Raw genomic sequence first — 15203 nt, 5'->3', positions numbered from 1 at the left:
TAATATACACATTTTTTTCCCCAAAAAAAATACCAAACAAAGCCAGGAATTTGCAACATGTAAAGGTGCAATGAGCTTACTTTCTGAAGTGTTAACTTTTTCTTTCAGTGCAAAAGCTAGTTTGCTGTTTTTAGCACTGTGGCAAGAAGCTTTCTGTGTCACAACACATGGCAGAACACAGTTGGAATACTGTGAAGGTTTCCCTACCTGTGGGCACCTTCTGCTCCAGGGTTTCCCTGTAGCTGTTCTCCATTATCTCTGACTGTTCAGTAAGGAAAAGAGTAACTTTCCAGTTGTGGCATACATAAACTTGACCAAAAGCAGGAACAGGCTCTGTGTGCAAATAGAAGCAACACTGGCCAGTGCTTCTACTGAGTCTCTCCAATTACCAAGGTAATAATACTAATACCAGAGTTGGCAGTGATTTCCTCCGGCAGTAGGGATATTTTCCTGATGGAATTTGTCTAACATCTTCCTAAAGACACCCAGTGCTGTTGGTCTCTACTAAGAAGCATTATGATCCTTCCAGAGCTTAAGGATGAGAAACTCACACATCTGGCTTTTTTTTCAGTCCCTGGCTCCAGGATTGCCATCTCCAAACTAGGGGTAGCAACAGCCAAAGTATACCAGCTTGTATGTCAGGATAATTGAATGAGCCCATTGAAGGGCTCATCCACAAAGAGGGCAGTGGTACTGATGCACTTCCTTTCTCAAAGGATGAGCAACTCACTCAGGTTCCAAATAACAAAATCCTTCAAGTGTTTGCGTTCGTACGTATCCTCATTGTTGTCCAATGTGTCTTAAAATAGAAATTGCCTTCAATAATTGCCATTGCCAGGGTTTTCTGGGAAGTGAGATGAGTAGCAAAGCATGTGCTGGAATAGCCCCAGGACTTTCTATCTAACTGCTGGCTGTCATATGTGCGTTTATATTATTTCTGAGCTGTCTTGTAAGAATATTTTTGTATTATTTTTAAGTGTCCCAGGCATTGTAGCCTGTGTATTTTTTGTATTGACTGCCTTTCCATTGTATGTGTGGATACTCAGTAGGGTAACATTTCTTGTTAATGGTAAATGTCTCTCTGTCTGTACATGATGTCTCACATGAAAGCGGTGGTCTGCGAATATTTTTTCAAGGTTGGAAGCTTTTGTGTAGGTAATGGAGAATCTTGCAATCTGGTTTTAGTCCCATTCACTAAACTAAAAATAAAGCATCAACAGGTGAAGCATCCAGATTTGAAGTCTTGGAAATTGTGCTGCAGTAGACATTTTACCCATGTGGTTGTCAGAGCCTCAGCAGCCTTCCTGAGAGACGAGATGGGTCTGGGGGTCCCGGAGCTGCCAGCAGCCCCTGGCTGTGGGGACCAGGCTGTCCCATAGCCCTGAACTGCCCTTTGATCAGTCCCAGCTCTCCTGCTGCTCTGCAGAGCAGAGTGTTTGTTAGTTGGTCTTCTGTTAGCACGTCAGTGCACTTTGAACATGTGCAGTTAGCTTTCTGGAAATAGTCCCATGAGGAAAATATAATCACTTTAATCATTCATGTGCATTCACAGGCTTTTAAAAAGCTTTTGAAGTAGAGTTTGTGTGATTTGTAAACGTCTCAGATGTCTCTTTTATAGCTGTCAAGCCATTAAGCCTTTGGACAAGGGAGATCTGGAGCCAAGGAGCATGTAGATGAGAGAGTTACAATTCACCTTGACTCGTCAAATTGCAATTGCAGTTGTGCTTAGCAAAACCTATGCTGTGTAGTGAGAGGAAGGATTAGATGAGAAACATTAACAACAAAAAAGAGCAAAGTGGCTGATTCTCACCATAGAGGATAGTCACTAATGAATTCCTGTAAAGCTGCATGCCAAGACCTGATTATTCAGCATATTTATAAATTTTCTAGAAGCAGGGGGACTGGGTTGTCTGGTTGGGATGTCCATAGAAAATTTATAAAAATAAACAACAACAACAACAACAACAACAACAAAAGGAGAGAATGGAGAATGCAGAGAACTTGATTATTGAGTGAACAGGAGATGCAATGGCAGGTATAGAGTGGTGATGCACAGAAATGAGAAGTGGTGTCTATCAGGCAAAAAGTTGTTCACAGCTTCATATGTGAAGGTGGCTGTTGAGGTGACTGTTATCACTCTGAATAAAACGTTAAAAATTATTAGGAAAAGATCACTTTGTCTTTTAGAGAGTCATTTTGCCACTAGATAAATGTATCCCCTGAACACTGTGTGTGGGTACAGTCAGATCTTTTCAACCAGGACAGAAGAAAGCAGGAGGAGACCCAGAGAAAGGAAGCAAGAATGATGAGAGATGAAGGGCAGCCATCTTCAAGGAACAGATGTGTGGGCTGGGATCCTTTGTGCTCTCTGAAAAGAGGTTAGAGATGTATACATTTATTGACTAGCATGCACTGGCGATACTGGAGGATATCAAAGATACCAGGTTGCAAGTTCAGAACAAATAAAAGAAACAGAATGCTGAGTTTATCTGTAGAACGCCTCTCAAAAAATCAGGGTTTGATGGACTTATTTATTTTACCTCTTGAAATCAAAGTCCATCCAGGGTTGTTAGAGTATAAAGGTTGTTGGAACAATCTCCCAAGATTACAAATATTAAGGAAAATAAAAATGTCTCCAGAAGGAGAAGTTTTAGAAGATTACTTCAGTAAGATTGATTTGTAGTGGAAAAGCCTTCCTTTCTCTTGCAGTCTCCTTGTTTTGTTTGCCAGGTGCAGTACAGTGTTATCATACATCTAGTAGAGAACTTCTCAGACCATGGTCTCATCCAAAGAAGACATTCTTCTGGTTCCACGTTGCAAAAATGTAGAAAAAAAGCCTTCAGTGTCATTTAGAGGCTCTGTTGAGTGGCAGCACTGACTGAACAGAATGTGTGTAATAGAGAGCTTTGAAGCTGGGGCAGCAATGGAGGTGCTCAGCTGTCAGTGATGTGGGTGGGCATGCACAGCAGTGTGCTGAGGTTACAGGAGAGAAATGAAATGTTGGAAACTGGTATGGCCACTGTTGCAGGAGGTGAGAAGCAGCCAATGTTTGCTGACATGCTCTGGGCAGAGTTCTGTTTCTTTTTCTCATTTAACTTTAGGTTGGTACTGTAATATCTAGGAGTAGCTCTCTGGGTAGAGTTCAGGTCCAGGCTGGTTGGAGCCCTGGATAACCTGACGTAGAGTGAGGTATCCCTGTCCATGGCAGGGGTTGGAACTGGATGGGTTTTAAGGTTCTTTCCAACCCAAAAGGTTCTGTGAGTCCATGGCAGTACTGTGCAGGAATGCTGTGTTCAGAAGCAACATGTACAGCCACAATCGATAGACAGAAGTAATGAATTCTGTTGGAGAAATAATATATTGCTGTGTTAAAAATCTACAAACTCGAGTCACTCCTTGGATACCAGCATGCTTTACCTACATAATTTAAGTCTCTCAGTACTAAGAGGCCTTCTGTCAGATGCACTTGAAGAAAGGGAATAGAAGATCAACATCAGCAGCCTCAGCATGGGGCCCTGTGGTGACCTTCCCCCAGAAAAACATTAAAGGAGGAGCAAGAGGACCCCCTCTGCACCAAGCAGCAATCCTGCTGCTGCAAGCCCAAGCATTTAAAAAAAGAGAAAAAAAAAAATGTTTTGAAAAAATATGTCTGAACAACTTCTTTCATGTTTCCCTTTTTTAAGCTTACAGAATTCATTGTTTTCACATCTTTCCCATGTCTGTGTGAGGAATGGTGAGGCACTTGTTTTTGTCTGAAATGCTTCTTCATTGTCATAATTTTTCAATATGCAGCCTTGAGCAAATTGTGTAGGATTTTCCATGAAGTATGTTTGCAACTTGTAAGCTTCGGGCCCAGCCCAACCCCCGGCTCCCCCAGTGCTCAGCACCATTTGTGACAGGGCCATATCATCTCTACAGCCTCTATTCTTTTTCTCTCTGTCCCCGCTCCATCCTTTGGCTTGCTTTTCTCACCACAGCTCTCAGTGCTGCTGTGTGACCCAAACTCTCCACTCTTTCCTTTTTGCTGTGCCTTCCTCTGGACTTCCATTTCTCTTTCCAGGCTCACTGTTTACGTGTGTACCTCTTGTGCATCCTCTTCAAAGGGGGGCAAAAAAGGGAAACAAGTTGATTTAGCTTTGCACAACTAGAAAGACAAGCAATTACATGTTTGAATATTTAGTGAGTTCTCACTTGACCTTTTCCTTTTACATGTTGCTTTTCATTCTTGTTATGATATTGTGTACAGAGTGAATGCTGTGGGTCAGGTGTTTCCAGATCACATATAAGTCAGGAAGTAATGAGCATCTTTTGTGGCTCTGGTCACGTTGGTGAAGCAGAGGGGAAGCATAGAAGAAGCAGTGTGATTCTTAATGTCCCACAGGACAGGCGTGTGTATGATCTGAAGTAGCTGTGATAGACCTTTTCCTTGTAGTACTCAGATCACTGCAGTTACTCAAGGTGGGAAATGGTAAGGTTTTAATGGGATGACCAGGAGTAAAAGCCTAAAATCTGAATGGCCAAAGTAATGGGCTACTTTTAGCTGCCCTCTGTAATTGTTCAGAGGCTGTGGCTGCATGTAGAGCCTGGAAGAGGGAAAATGGGCCAGAAGGACACAGAAATAATCTTGAAACAACCTTGGAAACTTCAGAGATGTCTGCTGGCGATGTGAGGTGAAAGAACTGGAGTTCTGTGATCCCAGAGGTGGCTTTGCAGAATCATGTTAGATTTTTGTCCATTAATCTAAGCATAGATCTAAGTAAGTTGAGGATAGCGTTCAGAATTTACTTCTGCAATACGGTTTTCTTTTTCTTTTGACTTCTAATTTTTCACAGTTTAATTCATCCTTATCTATAGACATGCATCTGGAAATATAGAAAAATAAGTTCATAACCCAGATTTTGCTATGAAAACTATGTAGAATATCAGGCTATCAAGTCTAAGCTTGCTCTCCACAGCAGCTGTCTCCGGAATTCCTCATTTCTACAGGGCTTCCAATTCTTATTATTCTTCCTTGGTTGGTTTGATTTCTTTGTTCAATGCACTAAGTGTGGGGAAAAAAAACCAAGACTCTTTTAGAAATTAGAAATGAGTTGTCTTCCATCTGTTGACTGTTCTTGGTGCTTGACCTTACCGTAGCTCGAAGAGCTGAGTATGTGTGTGTATGTGCCTTTGAACTGATATCTTCTTATCATTTGTCTTTTGTAAACTGATCTCCTTTCCCACAAGTCAATACGTAGTATGTTATGTTTCTCATTTAATATACTTGTGCCTTTGTGTGGGTACAGTGCGTAGGATAGCTGACTCTTCCCTGAAGTCACTTCTTCCATATGAATATAACATGCATAATTCTCCCAGGCTAAATACTGCAGGCTGAAAAATTCACAACTTTTGTTCCATTCCATAGAAAACATCCTGTTGGTTTTTTTTTTTTTAATGTAAATTTCTCAACATGTTATTGGACTTGTTATATAGACTTGATTAATATGCTGAAATGAAAAATATGTTCTGTGTGAACAGCGAAATACTATTTTTGATTGTGTAACCTTTTCATACATCAATCAGTTGAAGTAGCTGCTAATGTAATTCGGTGATATCAGAGGTTAATCGTGCTGTTGCAAGAGGTTTTATCTTTCTGTCAGCTTAAGAAATGACAAGTTTCAGACTTTTCTTGAAGGAAGGAAAAATACACTTGGATGGTAGAAATCTGAGGCTGTACTTCTGTCTCAGCTTCAGACTCTTCTCTTCAAGCTTCAGCCATGTAACTTGCAAGCCTCAGTCTTTTTGCCTTTCTGTCAGTTTTCCAACTTGTATTTGGAGGCCCATCCAGTATGGACCTTGTGGAAGGCTCTGTGCTTTTGTCTCCAACAGCGATAAGATTTGTTCAGTTTATATTTCATATTTTTGCAAAAACACAGCTTGCCTAATCTGTCACTGTGAAACGCAACTCTTGGTCTAATCATCTAGGATATGAAAATCCTCAGTCCCCCTTGCAGGCACAAAATCAGGCCTTTGCATGCTGCACTGTGCACCCCTTTGGTAGCATGAGTGTGGCAGTGGGATGTGCTCCACGTGCCTTGAGGTCAGTGGCTGAGGAAATTGAAATGGCTCTATTACATCTTTTTCATCATCGCTTCAGGTAGGAGAAAGTTGAAACAATTCTTGGAAAAAAAAAACTGGAAAGACAAAATAGTCACTGGTCACAGGTTCATGAAGGGAAAGTCCTGTTGAAGTCAGGGAAGCCAGTGACTGATTCTGTGTAATGTTTTTGAATTTTGGCAAAGCTTTTCTTACTGGCTGTCCTGGTATCCTTCAGGACAGGTACACACTATGATGGGTGAACAACTGGCTGCTGGGTCAAACTCAAGGATAAAAAGACATAGTAAATGGGGTTCCATCAGGCTGATGGGCAGTCACTAGTAGGATTTGCAAGGCTCCATTTTGGGGGCACTTCAGTGTTTAATTTGTAAATTTGAAATAATTCCACTGCAAGTAAAAAAAAAAAAAAAAAAAAACACTTTTTTTTTTTAAATAGTGTTTGAATTTTGGAAACTGACACGAATGTAACTACTGAAAGCTAAGCTCCGCAGGTTTTATTCAGCTAGCTCCTGTTTTCTGATTCATGTGCTGGCATGAGGCTTATTCCCAGGACAGTCATAATTCACTGGCTCTTTATAAAAAGAGCTTTGCTGGAACGTTCAACTACAAAAATCCCAAGATGTGTCTAAATCATTTAATAAGTAAGTTCTCCACAAGCACTAAGGGTCTGCTCTTTTCAGTAGAGTGTAAACAGCAAATTGTGTTTCATGACTTCTGCATCTGAGTCTCTTGTAATGCCATTCCCATGGAAAGATCACCTTCTGCCAAGATTAATGTGTCAAGACAGAACACTTCACTATTATTTCAGTCTAATGAAGATTTTTAGCGTTTTTGATTCCTCTCAGAGGAATAGCGTGGTGTAGAACCATTGTCATAATATTTACAAGTAAAACAGCTATGCTTCATGATTTTGTTGTTGTTTTCTTTTCTAACTACCTGTCAAGTAATTCCTAACAAGTTCAGATAGCTTTCGTGAGTAAGTATCATTATTTCAAAAGAATCATTTTACACCTGAAAACTGTTCTTTTTTTGGTAGGTTGTTTCTGTGTTTGTTGTGATGGTGGTGTTTCTGTTGTTGCTTTTAGCTAGCAGCTCACTTGGCTTTGATCCCTTGAGACTAATCCCTTTGTAATCCATTGCCAATTTGTATAATCTTCCCACATGACACCTCAGTGATCATCCGGTGTCAGAGGAGGTGAAGAAGCAGTCCAGTTCTGGTGTCCACAGAAGATGAAAAGCTGTTCTACATATTGCTCTACTTGTGTTGATGTGAAATCTTAACTTTCACATCAGTCTTTTCTTAATTAGCTAGCAAAAAAAAAAAGCCAGGAAAAAAACATTAACTATAGCTTCAGCTGTCCTTATCAATGACCTCTACACACAAGACTGAAAGGAAGGTATTGTGCTGAAAGATATTAAACATTTGCTTATCTGGAGTGTAAATGAGATGTGTGGAATAGGCATTTATTTATATGGACTCCCTCCATCCTCAGTGTGGTTTGCAGGATCCTTACTCCGGTGCTCTCTGTGGACTTTGAACAACCATGCCCCAGGTAGAGTAAAATGGAAATTCCAATTAAGTTCCAGGAGAAGATACGCTGTTTTTCTAACAAGGCAAAGACTTGATTTCATCTAGAACATTGTTTAGGCTTTTCACAAGAAGATTATGAAAGTTACTGTGTTAGTGCATTGCAGATCACAGAATCACAGAATGGCCAGGGTTGGAAGGGACCTCAAGGATCATGAATCTCCAACCCCCCTGCCACATGCAGGGCCACCAACCTTCCCACCTAATGCTAGACCAGGCTGCCCAGGGCCCCATCCAACCTGGCCTTGAACACCTCCAGGGACGGGGCATCCACAGCTTCTCTGGGCAGCTGTTCCAGCATCTCACCACTCTCTCTGTAAAGAACTTCCCCCTGACGTCCAACCTAAATCTCCCTTCCCTCAGCTTAAAACCATTTCCCCTTGTCCTGCAGTTATCAACCCTTTCAGATATTAAGATATGTGTTTGCTTTTGCATGTACAGTGAGCGTATGGGCAAGTTGTCTGCACAGTCGTCACAGAGTCTGCATGTAATCAGATTCTTTGCTAGTAGTTTAGCCCCCTGGCATTTTATCTAAGGACAGAGGGCAGGATGAAAGAACTGAAACAAGTTAATTGATGGAAAACCAACACAAAAAAAACACAGCAATGTTGGATCGTACATTATAGAAATAATACTTTAAAAATCAGTTTTAAAAGACTTACTGGCACACTACTGTCTCTTGATGAGAGAGTATGAGTGCCTTATGAATACCTGAAGAAAGCCCAGTCTGTTTTGAAGAACAAAAGAATTGCTGTATGAAAACCAAACAGAAGTATGTTGTTAAATTGAGCAGATAGCTTTTATGGAGGGTAACAGGGGAGAGACAAATTGAGTGCAGAATTGAAAGCAGCGAGGTCGGTTAAGTAGCAGCATCTTACTGGAGACCATACAAAATTCATCATTACATCACACTTCTAAGTTGATTAAGTATTAAAAAGAAATTCTGTAATTGGAATAACTTTTTTGAGCCATGCTAAACATTTGAGTCATTGTTTGATTATTGTAGCCGTTCCTTAAGATTGAGTTTGACATAAGCCAGTTTTCTAGAAACTCTACAAAGGAGGATGAAACCTCCTTGGAGCAATGAGTTAATACAGTGCAAAAGCTACCTACAAGGGCTGCTCTGAAAGTAATGCTGTCTATTTTATTATGTTGGCCCATGACATCATAGGTGAATGGTAGTAGAGGCTGGACCTTCCCACCCATATTCCACTTTGTCGCCATGTGACAGATGTCAGTAGAGGGATGATCTGACAAAATGGTGTCTGATGTGGAAATGCATAAGAAGCAAAGGTGTCATTGAATTCCTCCATGCAGAAAAAATGGCGCCCACTGATGTTCATCAATGCTTGCTTGAACATTTACGGAGACCAAACAGTGGTTGTGAGCACAGTGAGGTGGCGGGTGGTATGTTTAGCAGTGACAACAGCTATGTGAAAGTCAAACCTTGTTCCAGAAGGCCAAGCAAGCACAACTGTCACACCGTGAAATGAAGCATATCTTGATGAGCTGATCTGTGTGAACAGACTGATGGTGGTGACTATGTTGAAATATAGTGTTTGATAGCTGAGAATTTGCTTTATCAAATAGTGTTGCTGTGTTCTTTGTATCTGTTGTAGCTTACATGCAAATAAAGAGAAGATATTATTTTTTGAGTGATCTACATACAAATGGCAGGTAGAATGTTTGCTATATACTACTGTTTTGCAACCCTTTCCTCCATTTTGAGGCATTGCAGTCCAAAGACATGGCCAGAACTTAGACTTAACATTTAGGTTTGAACATCAAGACTGTAAGAAATGGAAGCGCTTCAATCATTATGGTGACAGTGGTGTTCATTATCTTGACTTATTTTGGGGGGAAAGGCTGTTTTTGGGGCATCTTTTATTCAGACAATCTCTAGTTTTCATTGCTGACCTTTCTTTGCGTCATCATTGAGGGCATCATATAATAATGAGGGCAACGTACAGACTGGTGGATTTTATTGGTAATGGAACAGAAATGCTTAGAACCATTGCAGTGCTGGCAGTCAGCTTGTTTTTCGTGGTGAAATTATCTTTCTGTTAAAAAAAAAAAAAAAAGGTGGTGATCTAAGGTAAGCTGTACGCTGCTTCCACTGGCTTGGGGTAAAATTGTACAGAACCTATTGCACAACAGGTCACATCCTAAAACTGTTTTTTGTCACATGGCTCATGGTATTTTTCTTCTGACTTGAAGACTGCGCTTGTTCTGAAGTTGCTGATGTTTGGTGGTGTTCTTACTGTCATCTCTAAAACAGGAATTCCAGAATAATCGAGGAACCCTTACAGTTGTGTTCTCCTTAATAAAACTGAAAAAACAATAAGACCAATAATTAATGATACTGTTGATATAAATACTTTGCTTGCCCATCTAAGGCTCCGCAGTGGAACATTTCTGGTAGTCAGTAATGCTTAACATTTAGAAAGGAAGTTGGAATTTCACAGAGGAAATGGTGTGTCGTGGATACTGTTAACTGGCTAGACAAGCTGTTGGGCAAGGCATCTAACCGGCATGATGGGACAGGAGAAAAGAAAAAGCATGTTACATATGTTGAAAAAGATGTTTGGCATTAATTAGTATCCCACTAATTAATGTGTTCTTGTAAAGCTCTAAGACAGGTGTCTGTAATTGTACCTTTTCTCATTCTCCTTGCTATGCAAAAGTGCATTCCTTTGAGTTAAGATTGGGTAATGATTAATCGAATAAGAAAAAACTCATCATTTTAAATAGGTATTCCTGGTGGATCACTTCTTCAACATAAGTTACTGCAATTTGTGTTTTTTTGTAGTACTGTATGAAAAAACGTCAGTGTCAGAGACAGTTTTTTGTTACAGATAATCAGGCTCAGGCTTAATCATCACTCGAGATATAAAAAACAGCTTCCTAATTGAGGTTTCTGGTATTTTTTAGTGTTGCTATTGTTATCAAAATACATAAAAAATGTTAATGCATACATAAAATTCCTCCCTGTGTGCCTTTTGTTTTTGCAGGCACCATCCTGGTTGACAATATGCTGATCAAAGGGACAGCAGCAGGGCCAGACCCCACCATTGAGCTCTCCTTAAAGGACAACGTTGATTACTGGGTGATCCTTGATCCCATCAGCCAGAGGTTGTACTTAAACAGCACTGGCCGAGTTCTGGACAGAGATGTAAGTTTGGAGCCTGTGGTTTGTTTTCTTTTCTCCCCGTAGACTTCATTTTCTGAATCTGTGTGTACTTACAGGATGATCGTGAACATAAGAATTGCTGTAATATAATGTGTTGTCCCCAGATGACTGCAAACAGAATCGATTATTTGTTTAGAACTCACTTAGGAGCGTGGTGAAATTTGGTCATGAAAGTTACACGTGGGCAAAGACAAGAGTAAAGACAAGAACAAATGACCGTGTATCCGCAGAAATAGATATGGAACCAAACTCGACTGTTTATTGAATTAGGAGAATTTTTGCTTTGCTGCTTCGGTCTGGGAGGTGAAGTGCTGCTCACTCCATGACGCTTTTACACTTAGTGTCTTTTAGCAAAAGCTTGCTCTAGCTGCGTACATAGCTTGTGAGATGGGAGAAAAAGCAATGGAGCTAAATACACTACAGTTCAGAGTGTTGTTTAGAGCACACCTAAAGCTTGATGTGCTCATATAAGAATCTGCTAGTTTAAGGGGGGGTTGTTTGTGTATTTGTTTTGAAGGCAGCATTAAATTGGTGTGGTATGCTTTTTCCTATTAGCATTAGGTGAATGTTGTCAGGCCACATTTTTTTTTCTTTCTAAAAACATGAAATGAGCATTATCATCTGTACCAATTTTGTTTGAGGGAAATGCTTTTTAAAAATGCAGATATTGTTTTACTGTTAGGCTGCAGCATATACTACAGTTTAGCAGAAGCTGCAAGAAAAACTAACTCACAAATGACTGTAATCAACATGGAAAGAGTGATTCAAAGATCACGTGAAGTTCTCCATGGAGTGCATCAGTTTATTTTATATTAGCTTGATAATTGGTTTGTCTTCTCCATTTATTCTGGGGTGTTTTCAAAAACAACGTGCAAATGTATTTCCCTTTCCATTTTATTTTATTTTATTTGAAGCTAATTGAATTTAGCTGGGCTTAAAATAGCTTTCGTTCACAAACTTAATATGTGAAGCAAAGGTTTGCAGTGCAAAACATGGCAGAATGGACGTGATGGGGCAAGGAAATCCCAGTGCATCAAGTGCCAAATACCCAGCTGCCTTTGCAGCAGCACTAGTTCAGTAACAGTCTAGCCAAACTCATAAATGCTGTATATCATCATGAATAAAGGCACTTCAGAGTGTTGTTCTTTGCAAAATGTTCTTTGCAAAATGACTCAGACCACAAGGAAATAAATGTACAGTATATGTTTGTTTAACTTACGTAAAGTTAATATTGATTTTCCATTTGTTTTTAAGGGATTATTTCCTCATTTTTACAATGAACCAAAATTGAGAAAAGCCTAGTATCTGCAGAAAGAGGATTATATACGTTTTGATCCCTAGTACTGCAATGCTGAGTAAAATTACTTGTGCTCGTTTCAATGTGTTAGAATATGAAAAGAAAAAATGTAATTTAGGACAACTGATATTTTGGGTGTGATCCCCACTGTACTTAACTTCTGGGGTCTCAATCTCAATCGAGTTATACGTTAAAGAAAATGAAAGCAACCCATGGAAACTCAGCCCAATGGTCAATTGAATATGTGAAGCTTATACCATGGACTTGATTGATATGGTTCCTATCTAAAGGTTGTTTCCAACCGTTGGAAGCAGACCTATACAGAACTCCCAATGGCATGTGCAATTTTTGTCTTTCCTTTGCTTGTTTAACAAAAAAAAAAAGCTGTGTTTTTCATTTCTCAAGTGAAAATTACGTGAATCCTAGTAGTTCCAATAGAATTTGGTTTTTTTTATTAATTCAATCCTTGAAATTCAAGTTTCGATTACGGAGCAGGAATTGGAGTCTCAGTCACAAATGGAGCATATGTGATTGCACGCAATAAATCTGGATTCCCTTCCCATTTTTCTCCTGTAACCCTGCCTGTCATCTCTCTGCTGAACCAGATAACCTGGTCTCATTTTTTTTTATTACTTTTCTTGAAAGAAATTTATTAGATCCCGTTGATTGATTTTCACCAAGAATGACAATATGTTTTCCAAACAAAATCAGATAGAAAGACAATTCCAGACTTTTTTACCAAAGCTTCAAGTGCTTGGGAAAAATAAATAGAGATGGAGAGGAAGCGAGCTGCTGCAGTGTGTTAGAATAATTTGTCCCCAGTGTGATTAAATATATATTGTGCTGTTAGGTATTTACATTCATTGCTTGTAAATCGTGAAAACAACATGTGTTCATTTAAAGAATGATTTTATAGCTAGGCACTGACCAAGCAGAAATTACATGTGAAAATAGCCCTACACTGGTCATACTTCAGCAGAGGCAAAAAACTGTGGGTTTTTTTCCATGACTTTATCAAAAAGACCAAGTGATGGTTGCAAATCCAGCACTTTGTGTATTTGCTTATATGCTGCTACAGACAGCTGTGGTTTTCGTAGGTGTTACTAAAAGCAGCAGATAACCTCAGTTGCGTTTTAAATATATTAAAATGGGTTAAAAATTCTGTTCTGGAAGCTTGCAAAGAATGCCAGCTTGAAAAATAGAAACGATAATGCTCAAATCTTAATTTTTAAGTTAGTGACTATATTTGACGTGTTCCTACTTCTGTTGAAAGTAGAACCACCTTGTCATTGGCTGCAGATTTTTACAGCAAAGGGAACCAACTCCCGGATGGATTAGGGTTAGGGAACCTGATTGCTGAGAAAGCTGAGTCTAAGGAGGTGAGGGAAGATTAGATTTTCGTGTAAGATCTCAGCAACAGCATAAATCCTTCTTTTCCCATGCCTACTGACTCTTTAAAAACTGATCAGTACCGCAGCCTACGGGGTAAAGAAACCGTATGGTTCTACAATCCATTGTAGTAAAACTTGAAAAAATCAATCACTCAGAGAAATTGTTGCACTTAGAACGAGTGAAAGCGTAATTATGCAGATATATAATTATGGTATAATTGTGAGTCTCGGGATCTCAATACAAAAACCTGTTTGTGTTCATTGTGCTGTAGAGTACATAGGCATTTTTAAATTATGCTTTTGAGTTGTTTATTCTTTTGAAGGCTTTGAGGTTAATAAATACAGAGTTTTGTTGGTTTGTCCCTTTCAATGCGTTCTTGCTTTCTGCTGCGCATCAGATACTAAATCAAAAAGGAAGTTTATTTTATCTGAATATTGTGGCCTTCACTGTAATAAAAACAAGAGGGCTTTGGATGGTCTTCACTTAGAGGTGACTGAGTTGTTTTTAAATTACTTGATACATGCAAGTGGTAGAATATTTAATTTATTTTTGACTTGACCATTCAGTTCAAATACTAAGCAATCAGAAGTTAAAATGTGTGACGTTTTCTAGGTATCAAATGATTATTGAAATGGAATTGATTATTGAAATGGAATTGATTATTGAAGAACCTAACAATTATTCAGTCAAAATGTGTGGGTTTTTTTTTTTTCATTCCTGAGAAAGGTGTGAAAAGCTAATCTTGCTGAGGATTTTTAGATGCTCTGTTATCTTTGTGTTAGCACGTTCAGTTGGCAGAGCTCAGCCTGCACAGTACAGCTGTGAGACGAGGTCTGTGTGAAACACTTCCAGCGTGAGCTGTAGTCAGGATGCTTTTGGAGAAGCTTTCTGAATCTAGAATGACAAAGTACAGCATCAAGCATCACGCAGACTGATGGGCTACAGAGGATCCTGAGCAGTATTAACATTGGTGTAACATTTAACTCTTCATTCGGTTCATATTTGCCTATATTAACAATGCGTATTTTTGATTACAGCCTCCAATGTCCATCCAGTCCATTGTGGTGCAAGTGCAGTGTGTTAACAAAAAGGTTGGCACCATTATCAACCATGAGGTACGGATCGTGGTGAGAGACAGGAATGATAACTCACCTCAGTTCCAGCAGCAGCGATATTACGTGGCAGTAAACGAGGTCAGAATTGATTCCTTTTCTTCTTTCTTTCGTTCCTTTTTCTTATATATTATTTGTTTGTTGTGAGAAGCCAACTTCTTTCACTTCTTGTTCGAAAACCCAATAAATGCAGTAGCTTTTAAATACCTTCATTTGTGTCAATTTGGAGAAACGCAGCACAGCCAATATCCTGAAGTTTTTAGCATGAGAGCTACTCTTCCTGATTCCTAACAGTTACAAAGATCAGCATGCCTTCCACCAGAATGCATATAATAGATGGAGTTTTGTGAAGCTGTGTCTGAAGGAGTAAGGCATTGGTTTATGTTACGTTTACAAAATGTTCTACTGCGTTTTGCAGCTTTATCAACATGACTGAAAGTAAAGCAAATTTATTTATGAAAAATAAGTGTAGGTCAAAAGTTTTTATTAAGAACCTTGTAGCCTGTAAAGTTCAGACTACTGCTGTTT

General features: G+C 39.4%; 1 protein-coding gene across 5 annotated transcripts in view; it reads left to right on the top strand.

The window, feature by feature from the left end:
• PCDH15 (protocadherin related 15) overlaps positions 1-15203 on the top strand; it is an 858090-nt gene that overhangs the window by 610165 nt on the left and 232722 nt on the right. For all 5 annotated transcript variants that reach the window (XM_090144727.1, XM_031602523.2, XM_090144725.1 and 2 more), the window contains 2 exons: positions 10696-10856; positions 14601-14756. In XM_090144727.1, coding sequence (XP_090000853.1) covers positions 10696-10856; positions 14601-14756 — 317 coding nt within the window. The remainder of the gene's footprint in view (positions 1-10695; positions 10857-14600; positions 14757-15203) is intronic.

The sequence above is a fragment of the Phasianus colchicus genome, chromosome 8, assembly GCF_987193195.1.
Source record: "Phasianus colchicus chromosome 8, bPhaCol1.hap1.1, whole genome shotgun sequence".
Lineage (NCBI taxonomy): Eukaryota > Metazoa > Chordata > Aves > Galliformes > Phasianidae > Phasianus > Phasianus colchicus.
The sequence above is the reverse complement of the archived record's forward strand: the minus strand, read 5'-3'. Positions and strand labels throughout refer to the sequence as shown.